The sequence below is a fragment of the Sceloporus occidentalis genome, unplaced genomic scaffold (assembly GCF_023333645.1).
Source record: "Sceloporus occidentalis isolate IW3139 unplaced genomic scaffold, rSceOcc1.0.p SCAF_7, whole genome shotgun sequence".
NCBI lineage: Eukaryota > Metazoa > Chordata > Lepidosauria > Squamata > Phrynosomatidae > Sceloporus > Sceloporus occidentalis.
Genome location: NW_028316987.1, coordinates 97,342,444 through 97,358,642, shown reverse-complemented (window position 1 = coordinate 97,358,642; position 16,199 = coordinate 97,342,444). Strand labels below are relative to the sequence as shown.

The window sequence follows — 16,199 nt, the reverse complement described above, 5'->3', positions numbered from 1 at the left end:
ACTGAAAAAAAGGTTCATGTGCTTAAAAAAAATTAAATTAAAGCATGTGTTCATCATTCACTTTCAGATCTCTGGGAACATACAGCAAGTTCTTTGTTTTTGTATTTTGAAAATGCATATCAGTAAACTCACATGACTAAAAAGGAGGGTATTTGAAAAAATATAAGTGCATTTTGGTAAAGGGTAAGAAATATGTCAAAGTGCATATATTAAGAGAAAAACCATTAAAAGTCTGGATGGCAGTGCTGTGAATAATTCCAGCTAAGAGGCCTGGGAACAATCCAGTTGGGATGAGAAGTCGAAGGCTTTCATGGCTGGCACCCACAGTTTTTGTGGGTTTTTTCGGGCTATGTGGCTGTGTTCTGGAAGTGTTTGTTCCTGACGTTTTGCCAGCATCTGTGGCTTTGGCATCTTCAGAGAATGCTGGCATGGAATGCTACCAACTCTCTTCCATGCCAGCATTCTCTGAAGATGCCAGCCACAGATGCTGGCGAAACGTCAGGAAGAAACTCTTCTAGAACATGGCCACAGAGCCCACCCCCCCAAACACAATCCAGCTGAGAGCCTGGGACAGATCTGGTGCAGTCCCATGGGGAAGATCCACTTAGGAGCATCAGAATAGAACCCACTAGGAGCCCTGGGATAGATCCAGCACTCTCAGTTTCCATCTTTGACAGGATGGTGTTATGAGTTCAAGTAACACAGAAGGGTTGAGATGTTTAGATCAGCTGTTAAGAAAGTCTGTATTCAGAGGTGAAGCTGATCCAATTTCTGGGCACCTTGCTGGAAAAAAAAAAACTGTTGCAGGATATCTGGCAACTGGATGCAGAGGGAACCTCCCTCCCTCCCTCCCTCACTCTTGGGGCTCCTGTGAGGTTGCCCCATAAGCCCATGGATGATCCCAGATTTCCCTGGTTCAAAGAGAAGGGGCCATGTCTCTGACCTCAGGTAAAGGGGGGAGAGGGGCTTGGAAGGACCCTCTGCTGTGCCACTTGGAGTAGACAATTACCCCTCCCTGAATCCATGCATATCTTTTTCCTTTGCCAGGGCCAACTCACAGCCCCATCCCTGGCCTTCCCAGAATCCTTTGTACCCAGGGCCAGTTTGCCTGCGAGGTGTTTGGCTGCGTAGAGGCCGCCTTCGTCTGCGATGGCGAGGAGGACTGTTTGGATGGATCTGATGAGACACATTGCGGTGAGTCTTTCCCCAGCAATGGCTAAACTCATCTTTATGCCTGCCTTGTTTTCTGCAGGCTGTTGGCTTCTGGGCCAAGGAAGACATTATTCTCAGCAACGTCAGAAAACTAACATGGCTGTATAGGATGGGATTTAATCCTTCAACTGTTTTGTCTTTGTAAGGAGGGGCGTGTGTATTTTCCCCTGTACTGGGAGAAAAATGAACCTTTCTGCTCTGGGTATTGACACATTCAGAAGTGTTCCTGGGAATTATATTTGTCCCTCCATATCCATGGATTCTGCATCCACGGATTCAATCATCAAGAGTTTGAAAAAATTCCATATGTGTATACACACACACACACACCCCTTGATTTTGCTGTTTTATAAAAGGGCATTTTATCCCTCTGTTCTTGAATATCCACAGATTTAGGTATCCATGAGGGTTCCTGGAACTAAACTGCTGCGGATACCAAGGGCCCACAGTATTCTGCATAGAAGTACATAGGATTTGTCACTGCAGAAACACATGTTTCTGGTGTAGGAAGCAGTGCAGAACAATCACATGCATTTCTGCACAGAATCATTCCCCAGGACACTTTGAAATGTGTGAATATCTGGAGAAAACAGTGCCAAAGTTACAAAGAATGGCAAATAAATAGTCTTTCCCTCCGTACTTTGCAGGTGTGAAATCCGACTCAGCTGTTGGCAGTCAATGATCAGCTTCATTAAAAGCAGGGAATGGCTTAGAGGTGGAAGTGGGGTGGGGCAATGGCTGGGGATTTGTTGGTGCCATCTGAGGCACCTTCCCTATTGTGCTCCATAGGAGGGCTGGCCTTGGCACTGTGCCACTAACATGGAGGCTACCAGATGCCATTTGAGCAAGTTGGAAGGGGGAAACACCCTCTTGTCCTTCACCTTGGGCAGCAAAATGCCTTGGCAAGGCCTTTTCAGGGTTTAGACAAGTCTGAGAACTGATCCTCCTCTTTTGTGCTTCCACTTTTTTTTGCAGGGGGCCCGATTGCTTCCCCCATCCCCACCATGGCCCCTCTGTCTCCAGTGGGACCCCCCAGCCCCTGCTCCACCAAGCAGTTCTCCTGCAGCAGTGGGGAATGCCTGGCGCTGGAGCGGCGCTGTGACCTGCGCCACGACTGCCAGGACGGATCTGATGAGGCCAACTGTGGTACGTCTTCCGATCGCTCTTTCCTGTGAGTCGGCTGAAGGGTGGCTCAGCCAACGGGGCACGGATGTGATTTGGCCCTGGGGCAGAGCTTGGGTCAGTTCCTTTTTTGGACAACAGCTCCCAGGATAGCCCTTGTCACCGGCCATCCTGGCTGTGGGTCCCAAGCAGCCGAATCGCATTTTGGGAGAAAGGTGGGATAGAAATAAAATAAAATATTTTTTTAAAAGTAACTTTCCTTAGCTCTAGCCTGATGTACAGGACCCATGTCAGACCAGATGATAGCTGCCATGACTGAATCCTATGGGATCCTAGCATTTGTAATTTGGTGAGGCACTAGAGCTCTCTGGTTGAGAATTCCAAGTACCGCTCTGTAACCTGCAATTTCCAGAATTTCATAATGGGGTAGAGGAGACCATGACAGTTAAAGTGGAATCGGGGTGCAATAACTGAGTATATAGGGCCCCAAGGGAGGGGTGCTTTTTTTGTGGCTGGCAGGCCTCTTTCTTCTCCTCTGCGGACCGCATTTGGCGTTCTGCGCTAAGCCCTGCCTCTTCCTCCTCTGGCAGTGGATTGCATCCTGTCTCCCTGGAACATGTGGAGCGAATGCAGCCGGTCATGTGGGCTTGGTGTGACCTTCCGCCGCCGGGATTTGCTCCGCAATGCCCTTCCCGGGGGAGAGTGTGACCGAAATGAATTCGACAGCCGCTCGTGCTTCCTCCAGGCCTGTCCAGGTAGGCCACTCCTCCCTGCTTATTCGGATTCAGAGGTCCTTGGCAGGTGCAAAAAGCTGGCTCACCTTTTCCTGGGCTTTCCAAACACCTGGGGTGAAGGTGAACCATACAGGTAAGAATGAGATCCAGAATTTTAAACCGTGTCAGAACCTGACTGAATAGTGTCAGTTCCAGATTGGCTGAACTAGGTAAGACCAGGTCTAATGTTTTGAAGTTCCAGGATAATAGATTTGAACTGAACCTTAGAAGGAACCGCTTTGAACATGTGAGCAGTTTGACATTGGAGCCAATTGCCTAGAGAGATGGTCAGCTCTCTTTCTCAAGATGTTTAAAAAAGACAGCTTCCTGCAGAGGATGTTCTCACTGGAGATCCTGCAGAACAACCGTGTGTAAGCTTGAGGGTTTCCATTGGTGGCTTCCATGTCAGCTGGGCAGGGAATCCGCTCTGATTTTAGTCAACTTTAAAGGTGTTTTCCTAGGAGCTGAACCTATTTTGGGGGAGAAAGCTTAGCACTAATGGTTTAAAGTTCAGACTAAAGTCCAGAGCAGACATGGAACCCATCACCTGCCACTAATTCCAGTCCTTTGTTTTATGTGGACTGGGATGGTCCTCTTGCAATTGCTCCTTGGACCTTCCCAAACATCTCGACAAGGAAAAGTTCTTACTCCCAGTGGAGATCCATGGAGGAGTTAAGGGGTTGTTCCCACTAGGTGAAACCCCGCGTTCTGAATCGAATCCAAGGAGTGGCGTTCCTATTAGGATCCGATTTAAACCTAGAACGGTTCTAGAGCAACCCGCAATCGTCCCCATTACAAATCGAATCGTAGAGCGGGATAAAAATTTAAATCGAATTTTCCTCATTTAACGCGTGTTAAAAAAACACTAGGGTCCGACCTACGTTTTTCCATTGATTCGATTTAGGAACCGGAGCATTTAAATAGGAACAACAGCCTTTGAATCGTGTTAGATGGATGGGAGGAGCGGACTGCGATGGGGCTGTCCTTGGGGGAGTTGCCCTTTCTGTCCCCATCCGTCGTGGCTGTGGCCATTTTTGCTTCCCTCACCCCTTTGTCCGCTGTGGTCTTTCAATAAGACATAAGGATTGCAACCTCCCCTCTGTGTGGGGAGAGCCCATTTCTAACGGAGGAGAGGCAGGAAGGGAAGGCTCCTCTCGAAGAGGCATTCCCTGCCTGCTTGGGCTCTGATCTCGCCCAGGCAGGGAAGGGAAGGCTCCTCGTGAGGAGGCATCTGATCTCGCCCAGGCAGGGTAGGGAAGGCTCCTCGCGAGGAGGCATCTGATCTCGCCCAGGCAGGGAAGGGAAGGCTCCTCGCGAGGAGGCATCTGATCTCGCCCAGGCAGGGAAGGGAAGGCTCCTCGCGAGGAGGCATCTGATCTCGCCCAGGCAGGGAAGGGAAGGCTCCTCGCGAGGAGGCATCTGATCTCGCCCAGGCAGGGAAGGGAAGGCTCCTCGCGAGGAGGCATCTGATCTCGCCCAGGCAGGGAAGGGAAGGCTCCTCGCGAGGAGGCATCTGATCTCGCCCAGGCAGGGAAGGGAAGGCTCCTCGCGAGGAGGCATCTGATCTCGCCCAGGCAGGGAAGGGAAGGCTCCTCGCGAGGAGGCATCTGATCTCGCCCAGGCAGGGAAGGGAAGGCTCCTCGCGAGGAGGCATCTGATCTCGCCCAGGCAGGGAAGGGAAGGCTCCTCGCGAGGAGGCATCTGATCTCGCCCAGGCAGGGAAGGGAAGGCTCCTCGCGAGGAGGCATCTGATCTCGCCCAGGCAGGGAAGGGAAGGCTCCTCGCGAGGAGGCATCTGATCTCGCCCAGGCAGGGAAGGGAAGGCTCCTCGCGAGGAGGCATCTGATCTCGCCCAGGCAGGGAAGGGAAGGCTCCTCGCGAGGAGGCATCTGATCTCGCCCAGGCAAGGAAGGGCTCTGATCAATGGGGGGGGGGGGTAGAGCCTTTCTCCCTCCATTTCTCAAATGGAATCTGCCTTCTCCTCCAACCCTGGAAAGAGAATCTTTGGGAAGAGTGCTCCCTCCTTGCTTTTCCAGCAGCCTCCTTCATTGATCTCTGGGCTCTCTGAAGGGATTCTCCCTGGCTGTCCTGGGAGACATGAAGAGGGGATGCTGTCATGGAAAACCTATCCCATAGTTCTTCTGGAAAGAGCTTGGGTTTCTTAAATTCGCTTTGCCAGAATCATAGAATCATAGAATCATAGAATCGTAGAGTTGGAAGAGACCACTAGGGCCATCCAGTCCAACCCCCTGCCATGCAGGAAATCCAAATCAAAGCATCCCTGACAGATGGCCATCCAGCCTCTGTTTAAAGACCTCCAAGGAAGGGGACTCTATCACCCTCCGAGGAAGGAGTGCATTCCACTGCCGAACAGCCCTTACTGTCAGGAAGTTCCTCCTAATGTTCAGGTGGAATCTCTTTTCCTGTAGCTTGCATCCATTGTTCCGGGTCCTGTTCTCTGGAGCAGCAGAAAACAAGCTTGCTCCCTCCTCAATATGACATCCTTTCAAATATTTAAACAGGGCTATCATATCACCTCTTAAACTTCTTTTCTCCAGGCTAAACATCCCCAGCTCCCTGAGTCGTTCCTCATAGGGCATGGTCTCCAGACCCTTCACCATTTTTGTCGCTCTCCTTTGGACACATGGCTCCAGTTTCTCAATGTCCTTTCTGAATTGTGGCGCCCAGAACTGGACACAATATTCTAGGTGGGGCCTGACCAAAGCAGAATACAGTGGCACTATTACTTCTCTTGATCTAGACACTATACTTCTATTGATGCAGCCTAAAATAGCATTGGCCTTTTTAGCTGCCGCATCACACTGTTGACTCATGTTCAACTTGTGGTCCACTTGGACTCCTAGATCCCTTTCACACGTAGTTTCATTCAGCCAGGTGTCACCCATCCTATATCTGTGCATTTTATTTTTCCGCCCTAAGTGCAATACCTTACATTTCTCTGTGTTGAATTTCATTTTGTTAGCTTTGGCCCAGCTTTCTAGTCTATTCAGGTCATTTTGAATCTTGATCCTGTCCTCTGGGGTATTAGCTATTCCCCCTAATTTGGTGTCATCTGCAAATTTGATAAGTATGCTCCCAATTCTGTCATCCAGGTCATTGATAAAGATGTTGAATAGCACTGGGCCCAGGACAGAGCCCCACTGGACACCCCACTGGTCACTTCTCTCCAGGATGAAAAGGTGCCATTGTTGAGCAGCCTTTGGGTTCGGCCAGTCAACCAATTACAGATCCATTTAACAGTTCCTTTGTCTAGCCCACATTTTACAAGCTTGTTTGCAAGAATGTCATGGGAAACCTTGTCAAAGGCCTTACTGAAATCAAGATCTACTATATCCACAGCATTCCCTTCATCTACCAAGATGGTCATTTTGTCAAAGAAAGAGATTAGATTTGTCTGGCATGACTTGTTTCTCTGAAACCCATGTTGACTTTTTGTGATTATGGCATTGCCTTCTAGATGTTCACAGACTCTCTGTTTAATGATCTGCTCCAGAATCTTTCCTGGTATTGATGTCAGACTAACTGGACGATAATTGTTGGGATCCTCTTTTTTCCCCTTTTTGAAGATGGGGACAACGTTTGCCCTCCTCCAGTCTGCTGGGATCTCTCCTGTTCTCCAGGAGTTTTCAAATATGATTGCCAATGGCTCCGATATTACATTTGCCAGTTCTTTTAATACCCTTGGATGGAGTTCATCTGGTCCCGGAGACTTAAATTCATTTAGATTAAGAAGGTGTTCCTCTACTATCTCTTTACTTATTCTGTGCTGAAATTCCCCTATTCTGTCCTCTGCTCCATTATCCTCAGGTTGAGCACCCTTTGCCTTTTCTGAGAAGACTGAGGCAAAGAAGGTCTTGAGTAATTCTGCCTTTTCTCTGTCCTCTGTTAGCATTTTGCCATCCTCTCCATTCAGTGGCCCTACCGTTTCCTTCTTCTTCCTTTTGCTGCGGACATATCCAGAAAAGCCCTTTTTGTTGTCTTTAACCTCTCTAGCAAGCCTGAGTTCATTCTGTGCTTTAGCTTTTCTGACTTTACCCTACAAATGCCTGCTATTTCTTTGAATTCCTTTTTCGTGATTTCCCCCTTTTTCCATTTCTTATACATGTTCCGTTTCAAACTCATCTCCGTTGAAAGTTCCTTAGTCATCCATCCTGGTTTCTTGAGACACCTCCCGTTTTTCTTTCTCACTGGAACTGTTTGAAATTGTGCCTTCAGTATCTCCCTTTTGAGAAAGTCCCATCCGTCCTGAACTCCTTTATCTTTTAGTATTTCTGACCATGGAATCGCCCTCAGTACTTCTCTAAGTTTACTGAAATCCGCTCTCCTAAAGTCTAGGATGCGTGTCTGACTCTGCCTGGCTTCTCCTTTCCACTGTATTACAAACTCCAGGAGAACATGGTCACTTCCACCTAAGGATCCCACCACTTGCACCCCATTAACCAAGTCATCCTTGTTGGTTAGGATCAGATCTAAAATAGCTGACCCCCTTGTTGCCTCTTCCACCTTTTGGACCATGAAATTGTCCTAAGAAGCCTCCCCCATTGATCTCTGTGCTCTCTGAAGCGATTCTCCCTGGCTGTCTTTTGGGAGACAGGATGCTGCCCTCCAAAACCTATCCCATAGTTCCTCTGGAAAGAGCTTCGCTTTTTGCCAGAAGCCTCTCCCATTGATCTCTGTGCTCTCTGAAGGGATTCTCCCTGGCTGTCTTTTGGGAGACATGAAGAGGGGATGCTGTCGTGCAAAACCTATCCCATAGTTCCTCTGGAAAGAGCTTGGGTTTCCTAAATTCGCTTTGCCAGAAGCCTCCCCCATTGATCTCTGTGCTCTCTGAAGGGATTCTCCCTGGCTGTCTTTTGGGAGACATGAAGAGGGGATGCTGTCATGCAAAACCTATCCCATAGTTCCTCTGGAAAGAGCTTGGGTTTCCTAAATTCGCTTTGCCAGAAGCCTCCCCCATTGATCTCTGGGCTCTCTGAAAGGATTCTCCCTGGCTGTCTTGGGAGACATGAAGAGGGGATGCTGTCATGCAAAACCTATCCCATAGTTCCTCTGGAAAGAGCTTGGGTTTCCTAAATTCGCTTTGCCAGAAGCCTCTCCCATTGATCTCTGGGCTCTCTGAAGGGATTCTCCCTGGCTGTCTTTTGGGAGACATGAAGAGGGGATGCTGTCATGCAAAACCTATCCCATAGTTCCTCTGGAAAGAGCTTGGGTTTCCTAAATTCGCTTTCCTAAATTCGCTAAATTCACAAACAGTCAATGAAATGGAAACGATGCCAAAAGATAAATCGCTTCCAAATATTCCGGATTAACGTTACGTCATTCTGACGTACTATTGATTGACAGCTCCAAATAAGGTATGGAGGAGAAGAATCGCTTTATTTAAACACCGATTTCATGCCAAGTAGGAATGCTTGCAGGTAAAAACTTCGATTTAAATAACCAGATGGGAACGATGAACAAAGCGATTCGGATAGCGGGATAAGAACAGTGTTATTTTGAATCGATTTTATTAAAAACGTTGTATTTTAAATCGTTTCAAATCTTAAGTGGGAACAACCCCTAAGAGTTGGGGACTCAGGGGCCAGAGAGCCCAAATAGTAGGCTTTAGCCCCATGTTGTTGGCCTCATGCATTTTGCTGTTGTGCCTGGCCCTGCTGAGTGTGTCTTCCAGGAAGCAGCCTCAAGGCATCTCTCTCTGTCTCTCTCTTTACCTCTTTTTCCTTCCCAGTAAACGGCAGATGGGCCTCCTGGGGCGAATGGTCCGACTGTGATGCCGAGTGCCGGGGTGGAGTCAGGAGCCGCACTAGAGCCTGCGCTGACCCACCGCCCAAGAATGGGGGGCAGCCATGTCCAGGGGACGCTGTGCAGATGGAGACTTGCAACCAGCAGCCCTGCGGAGATGCCCGGGGTAAAAGGAATATCCATGCTGGGCCTGGCAGATATCCAGGGAGGGAGGGGAAATAATGGCACCAGAGGCTGGGATTTAGGGATGTGAAGAACTTGCTGTTTGCCATTGCCTTTCTCTGAGGCTGAGGGATTGAAACTTGCCCAAGGTCACCCAATGGGATTCTGTGACTGAACTGGGATCTGAACCCTGGTCTCCGGAGTCCTAGTCCAGTGCTCAAACCACTACACCAAGCCAGCTCCTTACACACTACAAACGATCAGGCCTCAAACTAGAAATGTTTGCTCTTTTGACTCCAACCTACCGCACTTTTTTCCCTTGGGTTTTCTTGGTAAGATTTATTCAGAGGAAGTTTGCCATTGCCTTCCTCTGAGGCGAGAGAGGAAGACTTGCCCAAGGTCATCCAGTGAGTTTCTGTGGCTGAGCAGTGACTTGAACCCTGGTCTCTCAGAGTTTAGTCCAGCCCTCAAACCATGGCAGCAGGCAAGTCTTCATGGGCAAGACTTCTTCAGAGGAGGTTTGCCGTTGTCTTCCTCTAAGGATGGGAGAACGTGACTCACCCCAAGTCAACCAGGGGCTTTCCAGGACTGGGCAGGGGTTTGAACCCTGGTCTCCCAGAGTCCTAGTCCAACACTCAGACCATGACGTTAGGCTGGCTCTGCCTTGAAGGGGACTCTGACTTATGGCAACCCTCTCTGAAGACTTTCTTGGCAAAACTTATTCAGAGGAGGATGGTTTTGTGTTGTTTTGGGAGTCAGTCTCCCTCCTCCCTACCGCTAGCCTTTGGTTTTCAATATGGTGCACTGACCCCTCCCCTGCCCCTTTTCCCCACAGACTGTGGCCCGGACATGGTCTATGTTCAAGCCGGACACTGCGAGCGAGGCCTCGTGGCTCCTTGTCCCCAGACCTGCCAGCAACTGAGCACCACAACGACTTGCCACAGCAGCTGTGTGGAGGGTGAGCAAGTGCCCGTTCAGGGCAGAGAGGAGTCGGTACCCTGCAAGGGATGTACGCCACCATCCCTCTGCTTCATGCCTCTGGGTATCTTTTGAAAAGTCACAAAGATTATTATTCCCTTCCTTCTGGGACTCATGGCTTTGCTGTGTTGGCCATTCTGTGGCTGGTGGAGAGCATGAGGGACCAGGGAATCATCTGTCTGTGTGCCATAGCCAGACGCAGACCAAGAACATCATCTGCTGAGGCCTCAGTAGATCTCTGCATCTGGCTAGGGGCAACAGCCAGTCCTTTTCCCCATTGCCAACCACGGGATGGCCATTCAAGATGACTACCCCAGCAGCAAACCATGACCTCTGGGGTGTGAGAGTAGGGAGCTGTAACAGCAGAGATAACTTGCAGTGGGCAGTACAGGACCTGTCCTGAGTTGAGATGGGAGTCAGTTCAAACTTCCCCAAGAGCCTTGTGTGATGTTAAGGCTGGTGCATAGGTCCATCAAAAATATTTCCTGAGATGCAGCAGGTGTACATAGAGATCATGCCCCCATGCCTCCCACATTCCCTGGGTTGGAGCCAGTCTCCTCCTCCCCTTGGGTGAGGCCAAAGCATCTGCCGTCTCCCAGGCTTGCAGACCAGTGCTCACTTTCTAGAAGGTACTGGGGCTTGTGCTACTCATGGGACCCCTCCTGAGGATCAGTGGCCATGCCAGGCAACACAGAGGCTCAGCTCCCCAGCAAAGTCTGCCACCTGGTCAAGGGAGCAGAGATGCTGGCCCAGCCAGGCTGCCGGGTGAAGGTTTGCCCCTAGCTGCTCTCATCTGTTCACTTGAAAGCTTCTTCAGAGGAGCACCCATGAGTAACCTTCTGCAAGGAGGTCTCAGCCAAGTGAGGTCCTCTCTATGCCCACTTGAGTTCCATGGTACCATCCATAGGGCCCACTGCAGCTGTGTGGCTCTTTGGGTGACCAGTGCCCCCTCGCACCAAATGAGGCATTCTATCCCTCAGTGGGCAGAGAGATCTTGTAGCTGAAATAAAGATGTTGGCAAGATGAGCTTTCCTAGACTGCGGTCTACTTCCTCAGATGCATATAGTCTCCTTTGGTGGGACAGCTTCCACAGCGTGCAAGGCTTGGTGTGTCTACCAGAGGGCTACCCGCTCCATCTTGGTCCCATAACCCCGGCTGGACAGCCATTGTTTAAATCTCCCCATGCCCTTGCCAGTTCCCCCTGTTCCTTCCCCAGGCTGTCGATGCCCCCCAGGGCTGTTCCTGCAGGACGGGGGCTGCGTGAACGTCAGCCAGTGCCACTGCCTCTTTGACCAGGAGCAACACCGCCCGGGAGAGATGTTCCTAAGGGACAACTGCAGCCAGTGGTGAGTGGAGGACTGGGGCCCAACGCCCGCTGCCACCCCCACCCCCCCGACAGCACAAAGAGCTTTCTGCCAGAAGCAGCCAGAATGTATTTGTAAATAATTTTTTAAAAATGCATAACATGCCTTTAATATAACTTTAAACACATTTGATCCTGGCATGTAAGCAGCTCGAAACAAAGCAGCGCCTCTGAAAAGTCACTTCTTTGAACTACACCTCCCAGAATATAATTATTTTATTTGTTTATTTATACTACCTTTGACTCTGAACAATGTTTGGAAATGTTGGGTTTTTTGGACTGCGACTCTCAGGATTTATTTTATTTGTAAATAAATTTTTAAAACACATTAAATATCTTTACAATATTTTAAACACATTTGATCCTGGAATTAAAGCACCTCTAAATATTTTTGACTCTCAGAAACAGTCTCCCAAAGTAACCTTTCCAAGCTCATCACCTTTTGGGAGGGGAGAGGGTGCTTTCCCTGGGCCCTTGGGCTGCCTCTGCCAGGGTCAAGAGGGGCAGCTCTTTTCTCCCTGGGGGGCTTGCCCTATCTACTCCTGAGGATAGAGGGGGCAGGCATCCTCTGTTCCCAACCAGGGGAGCTGGTGGATCTTGTGTCCCTGGGGCGGCTGAGGGCTCTTCCCCAGAGGAGTGCCCCCATTGATTGTTCCTGACCCACAGAGCGAGCGCAGGGCTCTCTGTGACTTGTCCCTTTCTCCCTGCAGTGTCTGCCTGGATGGCGTCGTGACCTGTGACTCCGTGGCCTGCCCTGTGAACTGTGGCTGGTCGGCGTGGTCTCCGTGGACACCCTGCGGCCGGAGCTGTGGGACTGGCATGCAACAGAGATTTCGGTAACAGAACTGGAGAGCTTGGGGAAGTCGCTTTTGGAGAGGTGGTAGTTCCTCCACGGCTTCTGGAGGATTCTGGGAGTTGTAGAACTTTCCTAAGTTCTGGAGGACAGTAGAGTAGAAACAGACCCCTCAGTAATCACCTAGGGTGCATCTACACTGTAAGAATAGTACAGTTTGACACCTCTTTAAGTGCTGTAGCTCCATCCTATGGAATCCTGGAATTCGTAGTTTTACAAGGTCTTCAGCCTTCTCTGCCAAAGAGTGCTGGTGCTTCACAAATTCCAGAACTCTGTAGGATAGAGCCATGGCTGTTATAGTACATTACTCCTACAGTGTGAATGCACCCTATGTTAGTGATCTTGTAACCCTTGGAGTGTTTGTGGCTGCAAAGCATATATTGACCAGAATGCTGCTGCTAGTTAGAGCAGACCCATTCACCCCCAAGTGTTGACTCACCACTGGATTCTTGACTCAGTGGGTCTACTCTAGTCATAACCAGCCATGGGCACCCTGGCCATTGCTTTGTCCCCAGGCACTTCAAAAGGTTTGTGGTCTGCCTACCTTCTGGACAGGTGATCCTTCTACCCACTTCTTGTCCGAGTAGGTGGGGCTATGCAGATGAGCACCAAGTACATCCTTAGGTGGGTGGAGCCAGCCTCCCTCATGCTCCATACCTGCCTCCTTCACTCACCCTAAGATGGAGAGTGGCACTTAAGTTTCCCCTTCTGCCACCCCCTTTTACTAATCCCCCCTTTTCTTAAGGCTCCCCTTGCTTCTCTTCCAGGTCCCCTTCCAACCCAGCAGCTGCCAATGGGGGTGCCCCATGTCAAGGGGATGCCCAAGAGGTGCGCGAGTGTCACACCACCTGTATCTCAGGTAGGAGCCATGCGTGCCTGTGCCACTGAGGCAAGTGACTGCTCTGGAAGAAATTAGCTGCCCACCTGTGGAGAATGGGCAGGAGCACAGAAACCTTGCAAATGGCCCTGGCACTGACCATTGGGCCATTTGGTCAACTCTGACTCTGGGAATGGGGCTCATGGTGGCAATATTTAAAATCAGTCAAGATAATGTTAGTGATAGGTGAAGTTCTGGGTCATTCTCTCTCCCCCCGCTCTGCTTGCAGAGATTGCGTTCCTCTGGAGCAACTGGACCCCCTGGTCTCCTTGCTCCAAGACCTGTTTCTATGCCACGGATGCGGTCGGAGTGAGGAAGCGTTTCCGGCACTGCAACAGCACCGTAGAGGCCAGCGCTGGGTGCAATGGGGAAAAAGTGCAGGAGGAGCCCTGCGACACCCCTCCTTGCCCAGGTGAATGGCGACAGAGGTCTGCAAGGGTTTGTGGGAGGGTAGGAGATGGACACAGGCCACCCAGGTCCTGATTCTGTACTTGGGAGGCACGCATGAGTATGCTGGAGATTGAAATCTGGGGGTGGAAGAATGGAATACCACTGGCTGAACAGGTGTGCCCCACACTACAATATTTTGTTGCATAGAATTACAGAGTTAGAAAGGGTCCACTAAGGAAACCTAGGAGTTTATCACACGGGATAGATCCCATGCAGAAACTGGAGGGAAAACGCAAAAGTGGGTAGATTTTCAGACGACATCAGGGGTTAACCTGAGCAGAAAGTGGACAAAACCCGCAAAAGTGGGTAGATTTTCACAGGATGTAAGGGTTAATGAGCATTAACATGACGTCAACCCAAACAGAAAGTAGACAAATCCCGTTCCTTTTTACTTTCAGAAAATCCCAAAAGTAAAAAAAGAGTGAGTTTTGTCAACTTCCCGTTTGGATTAATACTGCATTATTGCATATTAACCCCAACATGTCTGAAAATCAACCTGCTTTTGTGGTTTTTTTCCGGATTTTAAAATCCCGTTTCTGCACAAGATCCGTCCATTGTGATAAACTCCTTGGTCCAACCCCTGCAAGAACAGAAATCCACTGCTGCAAAAAAGTCTACCCTGTTGTGTGTCCCCTGTTCAGCCTCTTTCCTTCTGGTCTTTCTCTCCATCCTCCGCAGTGGAAGGTATCTGGACTCCCTGGACAGCCTGGTCCAAGTGCTCAGCTCCATGCGACTCTGGAGTTCAAACCCGCAACCGCACCTGCTCCAGACCTGCCTATGGGGGCCCAGAATGCTCTGGGCCCCTTATCCAGACCCAGGATTGCAACACCCAGCCCTGCAAAGGTAGCCATGGATGGGATGGGTGATAGACACAGGACTTTGGGCCCAAACTGGGAACACTGGGAGGGGAGTCACCCACACATATCTTAGTCTTGCCAGATCTCAGGGTCTTCTTTAGTCCTGAGGGCATCATGAGAAGAAGATCTCAGGGAGAGAGTGCTGCCTTGGAAAGCTTATGTATATACCCCCTCCCTCTGGTTGTTAGAGTTATTTTGTTTTATTTGAGTCATGTACTCTGTGCAACTTTATGTTCAACATTATGCTTGCCTTTGCACTTTCTTCCTTGATCTTCCTTAATAGTTGTTCCAGGTCTTTGAGGTTCTCTGCTATTATTATGGTGTCGTCTGTATATCTTAGCTTGTTGATATTCCTTCCTCCTATTTCCACTCCTCTTTCTTCTGTGTCCAAGCCTGCTTTTTATATAATACATTCTGCATACAAGTTGAACAGATAGGGTGAGAGGATGCAGCCTTGCCTGACCTCTTTGCCATTTGGAAACCATTCTGTTTCTTCATATTCTGTCCCAACAGTAGCCTCTTGTCCTGAGTATAGATTCCTCCTCAGGTCTGTCAGATGTGTCGGCATTCCCATTATGTCTTTAAGGGTGTTCCATAGCCTTTCATGATCTATGCAGTCAAAGGCTTTGCTATAGTCTATAAAGCACATGCTGATTTTCATTTGGAATTCCCTGGTGTGCTCCATTAGCCCTTGTATGTTTGCAATGTGGTCTCTGGTGCCTCTTCCTTTCCTGAATCCTGCTTGCACCTCTGGGATGTCTCTCTCCATGCCTATGGTTGCAGTCTATGTTGCAGCCGATTTTGAGCATGATTTTGCTTACATGGGAGATCAGTGCTATGGAGTGCAACTCTGATTGATGCTTAATGTGATGCAGGGATGCACATCCAAAATGCTCCTGGAGAAGATAGCTATGATCCTTCTCCAGAGAAGGAGAGTCCACCCCACCCTTTGAGGCATCCCATATGCCACTGTCGCAAGAACTTTTCAGGCTGAGGAGACTTCAGACTCCAGCGTGGCCACAGAGCTCTCTCTCAACTTAGCCCACTTTGCAGGGTAGTTGCAAAGGGTACAGTGGAGTAAATGGGAAAATTATGTACCCTTCCTCAAGATTCCTGAAGCATGACCAGGGATCTGTAGCCTTCTCTGTGGGATTAGTGAACTGCAACCCACATGATACTACATCACTGACCAAGCTGGCTGAGGCCAATGGGAACTGTAGTCCAATCACACCCGAAGGACCACAGCTTACTCAGCTGTCCACTAGAAGAAAGGTGGAGTAAATAAATGGACAGGATGAACAAATTTATAATCAGTATGTAGAGAGGTCTTGTAGCACCTTTGAGACTAACTGAAAGAAAGAAATTGGCAGCATGAGCTTTGATAGACTTCAGTCTACTTCCTCAGATGCATTTGGTGGAGTGGAAGCCAAGTACAGACATATATATGCCATAGGGATGTGAGGATGTCAATTCAAATTCAAAACCCTTTGTGTACAGAAATGAAGTTGCAGGTCCAATTTTAACGATGGTCCGTTAATGCAGAAAGGCATAATGTTTGGAGGCAAATTCTGTCTGCCTTACACTGCCCTCTTCACTCCGGGGATCCAAATTGTCCTCCCTTGCTTGAAGGCAGGGATGGCAATCATGCACTTCTCCAGCTGACATTTAACTGCAGCTACTATTTCTCATCTTTGGCTACACTGGCTAGTGGCTGCTGGGACTTTCACTCCATCAAACTCAGGAGGGTTAAGTGATGCCCAGCCTTGCTCCAGAGTGTCTCTGTGTCCTA

At 49.4% G+C, this 16,199-nt stretch overlaps 1 protein-coding gene across 1 annotated transcript in view; it reads left to right on the top strand.

Moving 5' to 3' along the window:
• LOC149310211 (SCO-spondin-like) overlaps positions 1-16,199 on the top strand; it is a 131,465-nt gene that overhangs the window by 59,443 nt on the left and 55,823 nt on the right. Inside the window, exons 51-60 of the mRNA XM_089534034.1 lie at positions 1,048-1,218; positions 2,200-2,358; positions 2,925-3,089; positions 8,857-9,036; positions 9,868-9,990; positions 11,227-11,356; positions 12,084-12,209; positions 12,994-13,085; positions 13,333-13,515; positions 14,232-14,396. Of these exons, the coding sequence (XP_089390160.1) occupies positions 1,048-1,218; positions 2,200-2,358; positions 2,925-3,089; positions 8,857-9,036; positions 9,868-9,990; positions 11,227-11,356; positions 12,084-12,209; positions 12,994-13,085; positions 13,333-13,515; positions 14,232-14,396 (1,494 nt within the window). The remainder of the gene's footprint in view (positions 1-1,047; positions 1,219-2,199; positions 2,359-2,924; positions 3,090-8,856; positions 9,037-9,867; positions 9,991-11,226; positions 11,357-12,083; positions 12,210-12,993; positions 13,086-13,332; positions 13,516-14,231; positions 14,397-16,199) is intronic.